This window comes from Venturia canescens, chromosome 4 (assembly GCF_019457755.1).
Source record: "Venturia canescens isolate UGA chromosome 4, ASM1945775v1, whole genome shotgun sequence".
Lineage (NCBI taxonomy): Eukaryota > Metazoa > Arthropoda > Insecta > Hymenoptera > Ichneumonidae > Venturia > Venturia canescens.
In genome coordinates, this window is record NC_057424.1 from 11,773,714 (window position 1) to 11,794,310 (window position 20,597).

Consider the following 20,597-nt stretch of genomic DNA (forward strand, 5'->3'; position numbering starts at 1 on the left):
TTCCTCGAGTTCTAATATTAGTTTTCTATGTAACAATATATATTTCGCCAATGAAAAAGATGATTTTCTAATTTTGTTAGTAAACGAAAGTAGAGCGTACTGCGGTTTCCCTCAAAATCGCGATTGTGAATGATCATTCATTGGAGAAATTTCACATACGCAATTTTTACCGACAGAGATCAGCTGTTTTGCAGGTGTGTGTGTTATTTAAGAAAATTACGTATGTGTCACTTTCCAGGTAGTGAATATATAAGTTTAATGTCGATGCGAATGGGAATTGTGTTCCGCGTGTTTTTTCGCGCTAATGAATCTTGGGCAGAAGCAGTGTGAAACTGTGACGGTTATGAGCTTTAACTTCAATATATTGTGTTTTATAGAAATTTTTCTATAGTTCAATCAAACTTCCCATGCCGTGTTCGGCCGTGTAATACATGACGTAATTTTTTTCATTTGTGTGTTTCTACTGTTTATAATAAGTGATTTATAAACACCAATCTCGTCGCTAACCAAGGTATAAATACATAAATATATCCATTATCGATACATGCATTATTTTCCAAATCGATTTTGCGGTGGCTTCGGCAATGCGGAAAATTCAGCAACATCTGACACTTGACTCCCATAACCAATATAAAGAGACTCGGTAGATTCTCGGTTCTCGGGACAAGTACATTGACAGCCCTGTCGTCTGCTGGTTTGTCATTTTCATTCGATAAATGAAATTACCCACCATAATAAGATTCTTTGTAGAGATCCCAGATCGTACACCCCATAATTGATTATGATGATAAATGGAGAAACATTTTTTTTTGTTATCTCAAAGCTGTCAATGGATTTACAATGATTGAAAAAAAATTCCAAAGTAATACATATAATAATTATTCGTTGTGTTCTATCAGCGAAAAGGTCAGAACTTTATCACATTAAGAGGGTATCGTATCATAGTTCCTAATCTTTTCAGCTGAAGCATCCCCAGAAGAAATTTCAATTAAGTTGTTCAATAGATATTTACCAAATATTTTACTATCCCAAAAAATGGGATCTTCCAGTAATTGGTTGATTGATAAATATCTTTCAGACTAATATAGTAATGATTTTTACATGCTTAATTCACGGACAAAAATTTGAAGCAATGGGCAAATATCAGTTTCTGAATATAATAGAACAATTAATCTTATTTGCATAGCAATGGAACTTACAACTGTTTAAATATTGAATTTGTTATTTTAATTTTCTGTTCTTTTATCCATAGATCAATTATTTGGCATATGCAATATCTTCAGTTTCATTGTTGAGAACGGTAAATGTGTTTCAGCATCATAAGAGAAAAATAACTTCGTACCAGTGGACCACAGTTGGTCAGAGACCAATTGAGCCTAGCAGTAATTTAGTCTGGCATAATTGGTTGTAGCGACTATTATTGATATTGTACTATGGTTATACGTACAAAGTCCTCCTATCACTGTCCACATTCTAAATGAACTTAATAAAAATGACTTATCAATGAAAGTATATGAAAATGAAGAATATCTGATTGTTGAAAAATGTTATACAATATGAGTTTTGAATAGCCTTTTGTGAAAAAAAATGAACCATTTAGAAAAATAATGAATAATGCAAATTCCAACACTAAAAATTTTTTGATTTGAGTTTCAATGTCATAAGTTTTGATTTTTTGAATATGTCTCAAGTTTTATGATATTCATATTTCAGAATTTCCTATATACAGAAGTTCTTGAGCTACAAATTTTTGTATCTCATATTTCAGAGTGGAGTCGACCAGAGGCCTGTAATAGATACTCGAGATGTCAGATTCTAATCCATCTAAGCTCAGATTACCATCAAAGATCAGTCGACCATGTTCCGCACTGCCCCAAAAACAGACACCGTCACCATTATCTCCTACACCCACCATGAGTGAGTATTTCAGTCATCAAATGTTACTAATTTTATTTGATTCTAATGCGCATAAGATAAATGGGGTTTCTATGAAAATTTCCAAAATCTTCTCAAATTCAAAAAAATGCTGCAGATCAAGTATTATTACAAAGTTTTTTGTGAAAAATCTCATACCCCTGGAAATGTGCCCCATGGATTTTTGTTTGAACCACGAATGTTTTTCCATAAACGCACAATCATCAAATTTAATAAATATCAGAAGCAAGTTTAAAGCCTGAATACCGGGAGCATCAAAGAAGATTATTAAACTTTTCCATACAAAATCCAATTCTAAACTAATTTCACAAAAATGTCTATTTGTGCTGAGACATTCAGTCCAGTAACACTAAAGGTCTGAAGTATTTTTACTTAAAAACTCATTCCAAACAGATTCAAGCATGGTGCTCACAGAAGATACGGACAGCTTCATAATTGGAGATCGAGTGTGGGTTGGTGGAACGAAACCTGGCTTTATAGCTTATATCGGTGAAACGCAGTTTGCCCCTGGAGATTGGGCCGGTATTGTACTCGATGAGCCAATTGGTAAGTTAACTCACTATAATTAAAATGTAAAAATTTTTCTGTACTTATTAGAAAATCGAAATAGTGACACCAGTGGTCTCACTATTAATATTTCATGTGCAAGAAACTTCTTTTGTCCAAAGGGAGTCTTTTTTATATAGAAAAGAAGAAAAACCAAAAGAGAATGCCCTTCAAAATTGTAATTAATTAATTTTAGGAAAAAACGACGGTTCCGTGGCTGGTTCGCGGTACTTTCAATGTGAACCAAAACGTGGAATTTTTTCACGACTTACGAGACTCACCAGACAACCATTATCGGAAACAACCATACCACCTGGCGAAAGAACTCCTACGGGCTCCGTGTATGGCTCGCGCACGAATCTGAGCAAATCTATGTCAACGTCTCTTCGTAAGTAAAACGCAATCTATTTTAATGAATCCAATCAATTTATTAATAAATGGTATTTGCACTCTTAACTTTAAATGGAGCTAAAAAAGTGTGGAGGCGTGGATAAAAATAATCGAATGAACCAAAGAAAATTCCGTTATTTGACTGAATACAGATTCTTCGGTAACGAGCTTGTCATCGGTATCACAAAAAGATGTTACCATCGGCGATCGAGTGATCGTGTCGTCAAGCCAGGGAAGTAAAGCAGGAGTTTTGAGATTTTTGGGACCAACGCAATTTGCGAGCGGGGATTGGTGTGGCGTCGAGCTGGATGAGCCTGTTGGCAAAAATGATGGATCTGTTGGAGAAATAAGGTGCTTTTAACGTTTACGAAAAGAGTTTCTCAACTTTTTTGTCGTTCTGAGCAAAGATTTTCTAATTATAAATCTCAACTTTTTTTCTCTTGTTCATTTTAAACATTTTTGAATAAAATTAGTCAGTGAAGATACGACATATTTCATGAATGGTCACACGAAAAATTTATGACTAATGCATGAAATAAAACAGAACAAGTATTTTCAATTTGTAATGAACAGCAAATTTCTGAAAATGAACATCGATAGGTACTTCGAATGTCGTCCGAGATACGGTCTCTTTGCACCATTACACAAAGTGAGTCGTTCGCCATCGAGTCGGAGAACAAGCTCGACTTGCATTGTTCACAAGCCGGTAAGTTCTCTCATGACCACTCCTCCAGGAAGACTCAGCGGTTCAAGGGAGTCCATAAAATCGACATCTAGTAGGCTGAGCACAACTGCGGGTAGCACTATTCGAGGAATGGCGCCTGGTTCTCGGGTAAGATTCGTCCGAATAAGAATTTTGAAATTTATTTTAGAGGAACTTATAATTTTACAAGAGTAAAACTGCAAAAGCTTGACTTGGGTCTGACATTCCATTGCTGTAAAAAAAAAAATGTAGGACGTTTGGGGTTTTTTAAGATGGACAAAATGTTTGTCTACTTTATATTTTTAGGAAATGTTGAAAGAAAAACAACAAGAAATTGAAATGCTACGAAACGAAAGAGATCTTGATCGTCAGAGGATATCGAGAGTGGCTGCTCAGGCGGATAATGCTGAAAAAAATGTGATAACGTTAAAGGAAGAATACGACAAAGTAATATTAAAATTTTGTTTAATCTCACAATACGTCACATTCAAAATACTGCATTTATGATTTTTACTTTTTTATCCATCATCATAGTACAAGGAACTGATGGAGCTGCAAATGCACGAGACTCAAACAGCTTTGACACAATTTTTACATGAAAATAATTCTCTGAAAGCACAACTCGAAGAGGAAAAACAGAAAAACGAAGATCTCTTGTTCCGTTTTGAAGAGGGATCTATAAATATGGACGATATTCAGGTGAGAATTTTGTTCCCCTTTTCGTTGACTTTTCCTTGACGATTTATTGATAGTTTTCCCATAGCTCTACTTGAGGTGACAATTCCTTGAGGAATTAAATTATTACCCTGAAGAGAAATTCATGTTAACGAATATGAAATTTAGGTTCGATAGTAGAATTCGAAATTTTGACTGCACTCATCCCTGATTAGTTCTCGAAACCAAATCCAGTAGCTGTAGAATTGATTGATTTATTTATTTATTTATCAGGTTATAAACACGCAGAACGAAAACAAGATGAAAGAATTAGAAAAACAGCTGTTGGAGGAACGAGAGCGTATCATTAAGTTGGAGCAAGATAATTTGAAACTGATCGAGGCTAGAGACGAATTGGCCAAACTTCGTGCCCAATTATCAACGACTGAGAACACTAAAACACAAGAATTGCAAGGTTTGGGAAAAATCTAAATTAACACGTTCCTCATTGTCCAGATACAGAAGCGAATCATCAATTTCTTTGTCATCTGCACACACTATTTTATAACAAGACTGAGTGAAAAACTAATAACAAATAATATATTGTTAGCATAGTGCATCTCAATCTTTCCATACATGCTTCAGGAAACACAGCAAAACTATGAGAGATTATCCTAACAGATTCAAAGTGGGTTGTATAAACGATGTCAAGTACAATTCTCCGCTTATTGCTCTAATGAGTGATATTTTTACAGATATTCAGAAAAGTCATACAGAAGCCAGTAGTATACTCGAAAAACAGCTGCTCGAACGTGACAAGCAAATCGAAGAATATGAAAAAAAAATTCACGATTACGAGGCACGGATTCGAGATTTCGAGTCAGAAGTCGTAGACCAAACAGTAGCTCAGAAAAATATGCAAGAAAATATTGATATCGTACAACAAAGCCTGGTGGACAAAAATATGCTTATAGATAAACTAAAAAAAGAATATGAAGCCGATGTAGAAAAATTCCAAAAGCAAATTGAACAGTTGAATACTACGATCGAAAATATTAAGAAGGAGAACGTCGAGAAAAAGAATTCTGATGACATGATTGTTGAAAAACAATTGCTCGAATGGGACAACTCAATTGAACGGTATAAAAAAGAAGTTCAAGATTTCGAAGCGAAGATTAAACTCTTCGAATCGGAGGTTGAAGACCAAAATTCATCTAAGAAAATAATGCAAGAAAATATCAATGCGATGGAAAAAGATTTGTTGGAGAAGAATATTTTCATTGAAAAGTTGCAAAAAGAATTTGGGGTTAATTCAGAAAAGTTACAAAAAAAGATTGAAAGTTTGAACAACAAGATTGAAGAATTTACGAAAAAAAGCAACGAGGAGAAAAAAGTACTTGCTGAGCAGATTGAACAGCTACAAAACGTGATCGAAAATATAACAAAAGAGAATCTAGAGAATAAAAATTCTGGGAATGTTCTTGAAAAACAATTGCTTGAACGCGAGAAGCTGATCAAAAAACATGAAAAATACATTGAAGATTGTGAAGCACGGATAAAAAATTTTGAATCGGAGGTTGTGGACCAATCGGTAACACAGAAAAATTTGCAAGATGATATTGACACTGCTCATCGGAATGTGGACGAAAAAAATAAGCTCGTCGAAGAACTGAAAAAAGAATATCAAGTTTCTTCAGAGACATTGAATAAAGAAATTGAACAGTTGAAAAATGTCATGGAAAACCTAAGAGAACAAAATATTAAGGAAAAAAAAATACTCGCCGACAAAATGGAACAGGAAAAACTAAAAATCGAAAATATGACAAAGGAATGCATAGATCAGAAAAATTCAGAATACATCATCCTCGAAAAACAATTACTCGACCGTGAAAAATTAATTGGACAATATGAAAAACAAATTAAAGAGTTTGGAGAAAAAATGGAAAAAAGTGAAAGTAACGCAGCAGCTCAAACATTTTTACAGAAAAGTTTGCAAGACAATATCGACGCAATGCAACGAGAACTGTTAGAGAAAAATACGGCTATTGGAAAATTGCAGAAAGACAATGAGGTCGAGGCGAAAAAATTCCAGAACGAAATTCAAGAGTTGAACAAAATGATTGAAAATATCACGACCCAAAGCATCGAGACTGCAAATTCTGAGAACATCAGTCTTCAAAAACAATTGCTTGAGTCCAAAAAGCTAGTTGAACAACAACAAACGAAAATTCAAGATTTTGAAACAACGATTGAAAAATTCAAGTCCGAGGCTGCAGCTCAAACGGTATTGCATCAAAATTTGCAAGAAAATATTGATGTCCTGCAGGAAAATTTGCTCGAAAAAGGAACGCTTATGGAAAAACTGAAAATCGAACACGAGTTGAATTCAGGAGCTCTCCAAAGCCAAATTGAGCAGCTGAAGAACGAGATTGAGAGTAAAATAAAAGAAGGAAACAACGAGAGAAAATCATTCGTCGAGCAAATCGAACAGCAACAAAAAATTATTGAAAATCTAACAAAACAAAGTGAAGATGAGAAAACGTCACTCGTTGAGCAAGTTGAACAGCTGAAAATCATAATAGCGAATAAGACAACAGAAAACAACAAAGAAAACGAATCTCTTCTCCAACAGATTCAACAGCTGAAGAATATGATGGAGGAAACGACGAAAAAAAGCGCTGACGAGAAAAAATTACTCGTTGAACAAGTTGAACAGCAGCAAACTATGATCGAAAATTTATCAAAACAGAGTAACGAGGAGACAAAATCACTCGTTAAAGAAATTGAAAAATTAAAAATCATGAACGAAAAAGTAACAGAAGAAAGTATACAGGAGAAAAAATCACTTGTCGAAGAAATTCAACAATTGAAGGATGTCAATGAAAATATAATGAAGGAAAGTATAGAAGAGAAAAAATCACTCTGCGAACAAATAGAACAGTTGAAAGCTATGATCGAAAGTATAACTAAGGAAAGTGAACAAGAAAAGAAAACACTTGCTGAAGAAATTCAGCAGAGAAACAGCGAAGAGAGAAATTCTCTGGTTCAACGAATCGAACAGTTGGAAAAAATGTTGGAGAACACAACGAAGCAAAGCAGCGAAGACAAAGAGCCTCTGGTTAAACAAATTGAAGAGCTGAAAATCACGATTGAGACGATAATAAAGGAAAGTGCGGCGGAGAAAAAATTATTTATTGCACAAATTGATCAACAGCGAAATATAATTGAGGAGTTAACAAAAGAAAGTGGCGAAGAGAAAACATCACTGGCTAAAGAAATTGAACATCTAAAAAGCTCGAATGAAGAGCAGATGAAAGGAAGTATAGAAGAGAAAAATTTACTCACTAAACAAACAGAACAGCTGCAAAACATGATTGAAAGTATAAATAAAGAAAGTGCAGAGGAGAAAAAAACACTGCTGGAGCAAAGCGAACAGCGGCAAAATATAATTGACAATTTGACAAAACAAACCGCCGAAGAGAAAAATGTACTAGTCAGACAAATTGAGAAGCTGAACGAAAAAATTGAAAACGTTGCGAAAGAAAGACTTGAAGAGAAGAAAGCCCTTGATGAGGAATATCAAAAAAGGCTTGCTGAATTAGAAGCATCACGTTCGCGTATCGTTGAACTTGAATCTGAAAAAGCTTCGATACAATCACAAACAACTGATCAGATCAATCAGATAGCAAACAATTATAAAACGTTGTTGAATCACGATATCCAAATCTCGGACATAGTACGACTGCTTGAAAGGAAATCAGATGATATAGAAATACTCGTGAAGGAACTGCGTAATCGACCTGCGGTTTGCCTTGACAGAAATGCGGAATTGAACCAAGCGGAAGATCTCAAAGAAGGTAAATCTCATTAAGGTGATCTATCACTTGCGCGAGTGCGAGAGAGATAACTGCAAAATGGTTGCACGGTTTACTCGGACACCCTTGATTTTTTGAGAAAAATAAAAGTTACACCTTGTTCTCTGATAAAATGAGAATAGCATGTAACTCATATTTTCTTTCAAATATCAAGGTACTCGGAATAAACCGTGCAACAGGATTTTTACCGACTGAACAAGTGACAGAGCACCTTAAATTGGAGGAGGCAATTATTTGTACCGCCCAAATGTTCCTTTCTATTTGAATTACTAAACTTACCATCTGCTTGTTTTAGCCTTAAGCAAAAACCTGGAAACTCACGAAAAACGAACACACGTAAGTATTTTGATCGTACTGTTCTTCAATTTTAAGTTAAAAAAAAAAACAATGTAAATTTTTCGGGGGTTGAATACTAAAGAAACTTGAATGTAAGTTAAAGTCGATTTTTCATTTTTTTTCACAGGAATCTAAAATTCCCAATGTTGTAAAAATACCAGGGGTATCATCGAAAACAACGGGAAAGGATCCGAATATTCCCTGTGACGAAATATTGCAGCTTGGGAAAAATCTTTGCAACGATTTAGAAAAACAAATATCATCGCTTCAAGAAGAGTGCCAAAATTCGAAAATCTCGAGTAATAATACAGAAAAACAATGTGCCGAAATACAAATCGCATTAGGGGAAGTGAAGAAACATTTCGACTTCATACTCAATGAGGAGAAAAAATTGCAGATGTCAATTACTGACAAAAACACCGATTTGGTCAAATTAGAAGCCGCCATTTATATTGTGGAACGAGAAAAACGCTGCGTGGGTGTAAACGTTGATTTCACAAACTCGAAGCCAAATGCTTCAAAGCAGACGATGCGAGGGAAAAAAGAAAAATCTTTAGAATCCGTTGCATTAAAGAATGATGTTCTTCAGACAGATTTCGAGGATAAAAACGTACTAGATTCGCTAACCAAAAGTGAAATCGCAGTAAAAGAACTGAGAGGGAAATTCTTGGAATTCGTTAAGCTTTTGAAGAAGACTAAGCATGCTGAACCGAACCCACCGGTAGAACTGAGAGACGCAGAGACCTGTGTAAAACAAATAGAGGAATTAATGAAGAATTATCAAAAAGACTTTGCTGAGAAGATAAAGGAAAGGAGTACATTGAATAAAGAACTCCAGGCACAAATCGATTTATTCGAATCAAACTTAAAGGGATCTACTTCAGTATTGAATGATAAAAATAATGTTATGGAAGTAACTGCCAATAGTAGTGAGAATATTGTTAGCCAAATAGAGTCAAACTCGAAGGCAGTTAATGAGCTTGATAGTAATGAGTTGAAAAAGTTATTAGATGATAATGAAGCGTACAAGGGTCAAATTGATTTTCTCAATTCCGTCATCGTTGACATGCAAAGAAAGAACGAAACGCTTACGTGCAAAATTGAAGTGCTCGAGATGGGTGTTCCTGCAAACGAAGCAGACGATTATAGCAGGTGATGTTTCTATTGATGAATTCGTTATGAAATTATCATTTTTCTGTCAATTCAATCATGAATGAATTCTGTTCATTTTATTGCAGAACGACATTGAGCAAACGTGCGACGGCGCCTCGGATGTTTTGCGACATCTGCGATCAGTTCGATCTGCATGAGACCGAAGATTGTTCACGTCAAGCTCAAGATTATGAACAACCCGAAGAACCGAAAAAATCGCCAAAGAAATTACCTATCGAGAGACCGTACTGTGAAAGTTGTGAATGTGAGTAATTTGTGAAAAAAATAATTGACTCTTGAGCCGCAGAGTGAGGAAAGCTGATTTCATGTTTAATCAACTTTGCTTTTGGTGATGAGAATCTCAATATTTCAAAATTTTAGAAGTGATAAACGTAACATTTGTAATTAATTTTTCATGGCACCTTTACAGGTTTCGGTCACGATACGTCCGAGTGCGATAACAGCGAGACCTACTGACCGTACGAAATATCAGAAACAGTCCGGTGTTCAATGCAATGAAATTTATGATATTTGAAAACTTCACTACATTGTGTACTACCGGAAAATTCGATTTTCACATTGCAAGAAGAAGAAAAATTGATGTAACATAAATTTAAAATCTGCTTGATGCAGGTGGTATATTTTTATATGAGCTTTTCAAACGCAATCATTCATCAATATAAATGCATTATAATTGTGTTTGTAGAAAATATTTAATGTTTCAGTTAACTATCTAAACTCAATTAAACATGTCAAGATTCGGTTTTGCACGAGAAACAACTTGATGAATTATTGGTTATTACTCATTACATATCATTGTTTATATTAATTCATCCTGCAATCAATGGATCTTTGTACGTCCTTATAGAAACTTAAAAATACTGTTATTCTAGCGTTCAAGTGAAAATTACGCTTCAAAAAATAGATTTATTTAAATTATTGCGTCGATTAATAGTTATATAAAAGCAAATACGTTTGTATTTCTTTTTAATCAATATTTTATGGCGTTCGCGCTGAAAATAAGCAACAGAGAATGAGAGGAAGTTAATCTTTATTAGTCATACTCATTGTGTTGTTTTTCTACGACTGTGTTCTTTTGCATTAAATAAAATGTTACTTCATATTCAGTTTAGATAAAACTTCTTTAAAGAGGAAAATTTGAGCGAAAGAGAGTTTCATGTTTTATTTCTAAATATTTTATTACGGATATGCCAAATTATAATAAGAACATGTCTCAACACAATCTCAAAAGCTTTACTAATATTACACTTGGATGTTTAGCGCGATGCATTCATTTGTAACACGAATTTTCAAGATTGTGCTAAATCTTTAGAAAAATCCAATGTTGTTGGAATCAAGATCGTCTCGACCCAGAACACCGATAAGCAACAGCGCTGAAGTTTGCAATTCTACGAAAAAGAACTGAAAGAAAGATTTGTAATTCACCATTTTTTTATTTCACGAATCATAGGTGTATAGGTTAACAAACGTAAGAATTTCAAAAGTTACATCGAACTGATCAAACGCACTGGGAAGGACTCGAATTATCTCGACCCAAGTTCTTTAAATTTTCTAATTGAAAACTAAAAATTTAGAAATCAGATTAATATTTCTGAAACTTAGTATTTCATTAGATCAGAATTTTCAATCGATACGATCGATACTATCAAATAAGATTCAAAAGACTTCAGTCAATACGGAAACTACATGAGTTTCCTTCAATAAAAATATTTAAAAAATGTCGATACAAGATTTAAATTGAATATTAAAAAAAATCGAATTGTTTTGTTATTTACAATACAAAATAAGTGTTTTTATTTTTAAAATGATATTTCCACTGGTTATTTTTTTACACTTTACAAGGGGTACATTCTATACTTGGACGCTGAGAGCGTTACGTATTCGATTTGAAGTGAACGCGGTGACGCTGGTTGCGTTCACGTCATGTTCGACTTGGTGCGATTAAAATGGCGAAACCAACAAGTGATATTGTTATCTAGAGTCGCGGCAGCGACTCTGAGACAAGTACATTTATAAGATATGACGAGTTGCTGCCAGAGACTCTTTTTTTTCAATTACTCAACGAAATAACACTGGATTCATCGAAAAGTGAAGATAGCGAAACAAGCAGTAGTACGATAACAGAGATAACAGATGATTCTCTCTGTGGATGCGTTCGACCACTTGAACGTCGGGAGCGTTGAGAACACAATTCTAAACGAACCCATCGCTAAACGCACCATTTTTTTCATACCACAGCTGTGGCGGATCCTTCCTTACCAACATCCGTACACCACACACGAGAGCTGAAGCGGAACGAGCGGAACAGACAGCCGAGCGGAAGCCATCGCTACATTCGTCGATAATACAGAACTTTCCATAGATACCTGTTTATTCTGATTCGGATAAACCGGTCAGTTAGTGAGACAGGACGATGAGAGTGAATTTTTGCACATCTTTTTTTCAGTCTCAACTCAACTTGAGATAGTTTGAATTCAATTCAATTTTCTATGATTATCGTAAATTAACGATTGAAACTGATATGGATGAAGATTCGAATAAATAATTGTCTCATGCAACAAAAACGTTTTTCAAATAGTTTGTAAATATGAGAAAAGATTTTCAAATATGACCTTCTCCTGTCATGGAAAAATGTACTATCAAGAATTTTTGACGGATCTTTCGTTGGGAATATTCGAACATTTTTTCGAAGAGCTTACGATATTGTGTCGGTAAAAAGAAAAATTCAGTCGGACGGCTAAAGTTTTGACCTCGTTGGGATATTTTTATTTCCTTTTTGGGGGTCGACGACTTGACACTGGTTTTTTATACATAGCAGTAAAATGTGTGTATCCAATATATTTTGAACGTACGTGTTATGTGTTCGGACTTTCGGATCTTTGCCCCGCCCACTTGACCGTGAACGTCGAAGGGCTCCATATCTTGTGTGTAGTGTGGATGGATGTGAGAAGAGCTGGGTACAGTCTGTTCGAAAAACTTTGATGAGATTTCCGACGCTTAATATGCGGGACCTGGCTCAAGATTCTCCGAGAACTGGGGGATTGATTGCTATAAGACACGCATACGAAGATGAGAATTGTGGTGTCTTATATACTATATGTTAAACGCACTCGGCCAGGGTTGTCCAATTTTTCGTGGTACACCGTTCGAACATATTGGAATAAAATTTTTTTTTCTGAGCTCGTGAGAAGAAAAATTGTGCCAAATTCTGTATATAAAATTAGCCTCATTTACACTATTTACACAACAACGTTTAAAAAGTAATAAACCACTTCACATTTGCCGTGAATTTTCATGATGCGAATTATTTATATTGGTGGACTACATGACCAGTATTTGCGATTTTCTAAGTGATAATTTTTCGGGTATTATTCCAACTGAGATTTGAATTTTTCATTGTATTTTTATGGTTTGCTTTTCAATATAGAAGTTGAAGAATATTTAAAAATTCTTTTTATTTCGAATTATTATTGCTACCCCTGAATCGAGGCAACTCGACGTACTTCAAGGCATAGCGGGTCCACCTCTTTACGGCAATTCTCCCTCCCTAACCCGTCCACTACATAAATATATCGAAAAGTAAACGGTGAACTAGCGCTTGTTTACTGGCTGGCAGGGGGGAACCTCGGGGGGAACACCATCAAATCCTGACGTAGCCCAGTAACGCCGCCTGTGACGAAAAAATAAGCGGTTTTTCGTACACTCCTTCGGGCTACAATATTTTGAGCTTTTGTAGCCGGAGTGAGAATGTTTTTTCACCTAATGATGTAACGGGTTTTTATTCAACCATCGGCCTCGGGTCTTGTTCGTTGTAATTCGTGGCCAAATTATCGTGAATATGGAAGATCAAATCGCTTCAATACTGACTTTCTTTTGAAAAAAATAAAATAAAATCAACGCGAATCGGGGAAATACTCGATGTGTCTACAAAAAATGGCAGCGTGCTGTAGCCAAAAATTCCAATTCCATGAAAACACATGTTTTTTTTTTATTTTTTATTTAGACAGAAACATGCCATTTAGAATGAGGTCAGCGTGTTCGGTTTTCATGCATTCGACAATTATTGCTCTCTTATCATTCCCCCATTCCAAACACAATACTAAGTCGGTACATACAAAAAAGATAAGGACAAAATATACGTGTTCGTGACCACGAATTAAAGAAACGCTTGAACTAATGGTTTTCGCACGACGTAGCATGACATTCCGAAAGTCAACTTGGTCGTCAGACTTGAAAAGCTCGAGGACAAAATGTGTTCATCTGTCTGCGCATTTGGATCCCACGAGTTTTTTTTCGTGCTCGAGGTTATCTCCTTTCAGCGTTATACGCTGACTCTTTTCAAGGGTCAAGGTGGAATCCTGCACTTGTAATGTCTCGGTGGGTTGACATATTCTGAATTCAGTATCTTTGTGGAATTACGAACGTCCTTAGACGGACGGGGACAACTTAATTTCTAGTTTCTCGGGGCATTTAGCGTGTTCAACATTTGTGCATCAAGGCGCGTCGCGCACATTTCGCTATGTATTTATATTAGTTGAAAGGAGAATGTCTGTCAGCACGACGTCAATTTTTTCGTCGTCCTCCCTTTTCGACGTAAATGCTATGTATCTCGAGCCTGAGAGAATCCCGTGCATAATTTCTTAACTCTTTCAAAAAAAATCTAATTTCCGTTGAGTTGCGTGTGCCAGAGTGCGTCGATTCAATTTTTCATTAATTACAAGTATTAAGCGGGGACAAGCAACGACGCGACTATAATATCAACTGAATAACGAACCATCTTGGCGAATGAAACTCGCGGATAGTTTGAAGCGTTATTTTATCATTTCTGTACACGTACGAGCAACTGAAAATCACGATCACCATTGAAATAATGTACGAAACAGTTTTGCTCTTGCTTCCACATGATTAATTTATTCAGAAAAATCAATTTTACAAATAATCGTTACACAATCAGGAATCCGTATAAAAAAAATCAAATCGAGAATTTTATCATAATAAACGAGAATTATCAACTTTTCATTCGACTACATCGAACTCTTGGATGTAAAATAATCGGAAGAGCGCGACGACACACGAAAGCGAAGGTGTCAACAGCAGCACTGTGCACCTCCGATACTGGTTGAGTCAGTCTCGTGTTTAAAAATACTACCATGTACAAGCTTCTATCTAATTAGTGTGAAAAGTAGGAAAGCATCCATTCAACTACGGGAACGAGATACCCATGAATGGCAATTCATCGACTGTAATCACGTACAAATTCCAAAAAACATTCGCTCGTTTTTTCTTCTCGATCCTTCTCCTCTCCCCATCTCTCGTTCGTAAACGTTACGATATGACGGCACAGCGAGCAGCGAGGAAATTGAGTGCGTTCAACATGAACGTTGCGGCGTGATGCTTCCATGGAATTTCTCGTGTCGAATGTGACCAACGTGCTCTTCATCGTTACGTGTAGCGTTATACGTTTGTACACGTTACACGAAGAAACTTTAGTGTAACACGGTTATAAATATAGATACGCGTACACGTTTCATACACACACCTCCCTCTCTCTCTCTCTCTCTCTCTCTCGCGGGCGTGTCTTTTGCCTAGCGGATAACGTTACCAGAGACTCTCCGTACGAACTGAATGGCAACCAGTTATGGTAATGAGACACGATGTCAACTAAAACCGCGCTCTGTTGTAACGTACGACAAAAACATAAACCGTGGTGAACATCGAAACAATTATGAGCCTCAATAATCGATGTCTGCGTTCGTAATACTAATGAGCTCGATACAAACCCCGTGCTAGGTTACATGTTCGTCGCGGAGTCTTTAGGCGGCTAGAAAAACATTTTTTTTATGCTCAACTCTGTTTCTTTTCGTTGACACACGATGGAGGGCTGTTTTGGACCAAAACTGATCGTCATTTTAATTCGAATGATTTCAAATTTTGAGACAATCATGTTCAATGACTTTTCGCTGGGAAGTAGTCAGGACTTGAGACAGAAAGTTGCAAAACTCGTTTCGAACGATTCTCGATAATCATTACGCTTTCTACGTGAATCGGTAAGTCGAAAAATCTCTTTTTTGACACTTGACGGAACGAAAATCATTGGAGTCGGGCACAATGCCCTCGATCGTCGTTTTTCGCCGGTTCCTCAACTGTTAGGCACTTTGTAACACGAAATAATGATCTACTTTTTTTAGTAATCTGAATTTGAATGTTCAGTGAAAACTTTCGTGCTGTGATCGATAGGCGCTGTTGGAAGCCACTCAACGCACGTGATTTTTCAACAATATTCCGTTACGTCTTCTTTAAAATGAATATTGAATAAACGAGTTTCCAGTACAAGTATTTCGATTCGCTCCACTTTCATCACTCAAAACTATTTCTTCGTGGCTTTTCTATGATCAATTTTTTCAATATCGAATGGTAAGTAGAAAAAATCGTTTTTTTTTCTTTACGCTCGATAAAGATCTTTTTTTGATTCACTACATTTTTTGTTGTTTATTTTACATAATCGTATACCCGCTGAAAGTTCCGTTCTACAATTTCCATCAATTAGCCTGTTGCGTGCTGTCTTTTGTCACTTGAATCTGCGTGTTTGAGGACGATCCGCGTCGACAGTTCTGTCACTTCGGGGCACGTGGACTCTCAGGAATTTCTACCTTTTCCCGGATGTCGATAATTTTTTGCAGACAAACGAGCGCACGACAAAAACAATAATTGTTCGAACAGGTTTTTTCAATGACTCGAGTACTTCCGATGCGCTGGTTTATTAACTCGAAGTTTACCTCGTTTAAACAACAGGACAAACGAACGATGCCATTTTTTGAACGATCGATACGCGAAAATATAATTTGTATAATATTTCATTTGAATTCATTCGAAAATTCCTGGAAACTTGCTCCCACGAAAAGCTGATTTACATTTTTCAGCCAACGCACCCAAAAGTGGCAAATTGCCTGAAAACACAATTACGAACAATCGTTTCGGACACATAATTCGAAAATACGAGTTTACGTAAGTCAACCATCGTAATGCTGATTGTCCGAGTATTACGCGCTAAATATATTGGTTAGATCGCAGCAGCCTGAATCGAAGCCATCGATATGCGAAACGAACAGCCGTGACGTAAGCCGCGAAGTTTGGCCACGGACCCAACTACCGGAATCTTCGGCTGTTAATTTTAAACCTTTTTTTTTTTAAACTTGTGATGAAATTATGAATTTAGTCCTAATTTTACAAGTTTGGAGGACATTTTGGACATTTTCATTGTTATTTAAACATTTGAACGTTGTGCAGTTCCATTACAGAAATGAAAAAAAGTAATTTTCTCCGTCGACGGTCAAAGTGACTTCAAAATGGAATGAAAATTTATTGACTCGTCGCTGCTCAGTCGCTAACGTATAAAAACCAACGAAAGGAAACGAAATTTGAATTAACCGCGATTTCATGAGTTAGACGAGGGAGAATTCTCAGGTTCGAAAGCAGTAATCAATCTCGGAGATTATTCTTGAAAATGTAGGTAAACTCTATGATTGTTTGTAGCATCGAATTCCAAAGCGCGCATCAGCCGCAAAGAATTAAACGAGAAGGCAAAAAACGTGGTCCCAGGATCCATGAAAGCGCCGCCTCAGACTTGAATGCACGGATGCTCGTGCGAAACTCCGGTGAACGAAGACGATTCGAGAATTTTCATTTAACTAAATTGATCTTCCGTTTAATTCAAGTGCGCAGTCAAAGTTACTGCGATGAATACGCCGAGCTCCATTGAACGCTCTTCGCTCTTTGTTCGTAGCGCTGCGTTTCCTCTCCCGGGAAGCATTTCTCCGTGGTCGACGTTCGCGGGTATAGGTGACCCAGTGACGAGTGGGAACGTTTTTTTTCCGCCTATCTTCACATTTGTACGCAAACGATGCAGTTTCGATTGACAAAATTCTACGAGGTCCTGATCTTCCAGTATTTCGCATCTTTAAATCTACCCTGTAAACAAAAAACAAACATTTTTGAGGTTTTCCGACTCTCAAAGTCATTCGGAGCGTTCAACTCGGTAAAACACGTCGAAGATTCTTTCAACGAATAAAAAAAACAAATTTCGATTCACCAGGATTCAAGTCTGCCTCAATTCCGCACTATTTTCAGTCCAAGATCGAGGTACTTGTAAAATATTCACAACACTGAAGATGCTTGTTCCGGGGTTCGGTAGAATCGCGACCATTGAAAAGAGACAAAAAAATCAGACGAAAAGAGGCTCGGTCGAGACAGACGATTATTTAGTACGTTCGCATGTATACAGTAAATTATATCAGAGCCTCGTTTATCGCGTCAACGAAACGCAGAACTCGAACATCTGGTCCAAAACGTCATTTAGAGCAGAAACCCGTCCGCCCATTGCACGGAGCTGAGTCGCGAGCGTTCCCGCGTTGCTGGAGTGAGTGACGAATTTATGATAACAAATGAGCGGGTCAACGATCCGACGATTAAGCACCCGTGTGCAGCGGTTGGTGGGAAAATTATTGTTGATTTTCTTGTTCGTAGGTGAGGTTGGAAAATGAGAAACAACTGATGGAGTCCAATTCATTGAGCGGTGACGTCTTGCTTTACGTCCAGATCGCACTTTTTCGCGTGTTTTTTCTTCCTTCCTTTTTAGCTCTTATTTCCCCGCTCATTTTTTCTGCAAAAGATAATTTAACATAAAATTATTAACAAGTTGCGAAAACGAGATGTTGCTTCACGAATAATTCGACAAATTTTGAATATTTTCAACGAAGAGTGTCGAACGTTCATTCGTTCAATGTGTGCATATATAGAACGTTTACTCGAGGAAGCCAATTTTTCGGATGGAAAATTAGTTCTGAATCCGGCACGGGTCAGGAAGGGCGTCATTTAATTTAGTTAGACGGGTTAGTAAATATCCAGAAATTTCGTAGCGATCGAGCGTCGGAATCTCATATTTCAACTTTTGATAAAAATATTGTTTTTATTTTGACGTGTCTAAAGTTTTCGAAAATTCTACAAATACCTTTTGGATAATATCGACGCATCAGGGTCATTTTTATTGCCGTGAAGAATTCATCTTTCAAAGCAAAATTTCATATTTTTCTAGAAAAAATAGGACGGTCGTATCTCGAAAATGTAATTTTAGTTGTTCAGGTTCTTTCAACTCTTCGATTCATCCGAAGCTCGAAAACGCTGCGTATCGTATTGCAATATATATATATATATATTTTTTTTTAATTTCATCGAAATTGAATTCTGTTCTGATTGCTCTCCTACAAAACCGAAAAGATAAACACACAATTGTTTACCCTTAAAAAACTGGGGGGGGAAAAAAAACTACACTGTTGAACATACAAAGAAGCTATTTCGTATGCGTAAAACGGCCGCTTTGAAGTAGCTATTCGATTTTTCAACGGAAAGCGATCCAATATGCATTAATTTATTCTGGCTCTATGTTTACATTTACTCGACGAATGCATAATGAAAAATAAAGGATTCTTGCAAAATAAAGCACGTTGCAGGGCCCAATTGAGCGGCATATACAATCAATTCTAGAGTTGAGTTTATATATTGTAAAAAGTTAATTAAAATTGCCAATGAGATTTTCACCTTTTTTCCGACCACGGTTACCCGGCTGGAGAGAGTTGCGACAGTATAGCGACGTTCATTATTTTGTCTGTTCGATGTTTTTTCGAGCTTTTTCTTTCAATTAATATATTGCGATAAATCTCATGAATAAACATTTCAAAAAGTTATTATATCGATTTTTACATTTGAGTCGATCGAGCAAAGATGGTGAATTGAAAGTAGTAAAAATACGATTTTATAGGTTATGTCAAGAGTCCAAAAAAAATCGACAGAACTACCGCCTATGGTGTGTCGAACTGAAACATTAAGTAAAGAATTTCGTTCAAGAGAATAAATAACCTCAATAATAATTACGTGGGATATGCACGCAATGGTGAATTTGAAAAAAAGAAAACACTGGACGCACGGAGATAAATATTGTTGGGGAAGACGAGGCACTGACGAAGTTGCGTGCTCTGCCGATGGATAACGCATCGAGTATCGAGTTTAATATAAACATGTGTGCAGGATGGGCGTGTTGGTGCGGAAAGCGGAAAGGTTAGAGAATGAGGAAATGTGAGAATCTGTTTATAGTTTAGAAGAGGAAGGGAAAGAAATAGAAAACAAATCAGCCAACGCCCGAAGGCTCATGCGTTTACGGAATCTCGATACGAGTGTGTATGGGTAAAAGTCGTTTATATCAGGATCACGTTCATCCTACATATGTAGCTACGGCGAGACGGGACAGCGTATGATGGTGGCGTAATAAGGTATTAGCGGGAAATGAGTTTGGCGAGATTGTACTACGCACACTTGTCGATGATTCTCTCCTTTCTCCCTCCTCCCCTCCCTTTCGCTCCTGTTTTTCTTTTTTCAAACGAGATGGGTGAGATCGAACGGAGCCAGCGGGATCGAGACTACCGGAAATTTGCAGTTATGTTTACCTGAATTCCTCCCAGGGTCGAACACCGCGGGGGTTAGTCGATCGACGTCGCGTCCTGCGGACAGCTCTACGAGTGTTGTGGGATTGCTCTCTTCGAATTTTATTTATATCGGGAGCATGTATCACCGCGCCGTGAGTAATAATCTCACATGCATTCCTCCTCATTTTCTTATCAACACGTTTGTGAACGTATCAACTTTTCCGTAGAGATGAGTTGTTTGAGTTACAGAATGTCGCACTTTTCACGCCACAGATTGCATGTCTAGCAACGCCGCCATGTTGGATCGTGAATCAGAGTTTCAAAAATTTGACGACAATTTTCATTTTTTCGAATGCAAGACGTTTTTTCCTCATGCATACTTTGTTTGGGCCTAGTTTACTTGAAGAAGTACAAGTTGAAAAAAAAAAAATAACACAATCACAGTGAATAGCTTCGAAAAGTAGTATTGTCAAACTCGATAAAATTTCAGTGATTTTTATAGGTTAGACT

General features: G+C 36.7%; 1 protein-coding gene and 1 long non-coding RNA gene across 3 annotated transcripts; one reads left to right on the forward strand and one right to left on the reverse strand.

Moving 5' to 3' along the window:
- Nucleotides 1-66: 66 nt before the first annotated feature.
- On the forward strand, nt 67-10,718 carry CLIP-190 (Cytoplasmic linker protein 190). Of its 2 annotated transcripts, none has more exons than XM_043415785.1 (14): nt 67-194; nt 1,769-1,917; nt 2,329-2,481; nt 2,678-2,869; nt 3,024-3,222; nt 3,472-3,703; nt 3,881-4,021; nt 4,109-4,273; nt 4,523-4,703; nt 4,984-8,085; nt 8,399-8,439; nt 8,567-9,591; nt 9,678-9,856; nt 10,022-10,718. In XM_043415785.1, the coding sequence occupies exons 2-14, from the start codon at nt 1,806-1,808 to the stop codon at nt 10,066-10,068; spliced, it is 5,769 nt and encodes a 1,922-aa protein (XP_043271720.1). In that variant the 5' UTR covers nt 67-194; nt 1,769-1,805; the 3' UTR covers nt 10,069-10,718. The 2 variants fall into 2 exon arrangements, with proteins under 2 accessions (XP_043271720.1, XP_043271719.1); XM_043415784.1 differs by lacking the exon at nt 67-194 and adding an exon at nt 234-511.
- Nucleotides 10,719-14,512: 3,794 nt separating this feature from the next.
- Nucleotides 14,513-20,239, reverse strand: LOC122408922 (uncharacterized). Its single transcript, XR_006260564.1, has 4 exons — nt 20,109-20,239; nt 19,207-19,481; nt 17,702-18,271; nt 14,513-17,580 (listed from the first exon to the last, which is right to left on the reverse strand). It is a non-coding gene; the product is annotated as an uncharacterized lncRNA (long non-coding RNA).
- Nucleotides 20,240-20,597: the final 358 nt, after the last annotated feature.

What these genes read in the sequence shown, in the direction of transcription:
- CLIP-190 (XM_043415785.1), top strand. Translation starts at nt 1,806, where the DNA reads ATGTCAGATTCTAATCCATCTAAGCTCAGATTACCATCAAAGATCAGT. An exon ending in ATCTATGTCAACGTCTCTTC is followed by an intron (nt 2,870 to 3,023) that starts GTAAGTAAAACG and finishes GACTGAATACAG; the next exon opens with ATTCTTCGGTAACGAGCTTG. An exon ending in TAAATATGGACGATATTCAG is followed by an intron (nt 4,274 to 4,522) that starts GTGAGAATTTTG and finishes TTTATTTATCAG; the next exon opens with GTTATAAACACGCAGAACGA.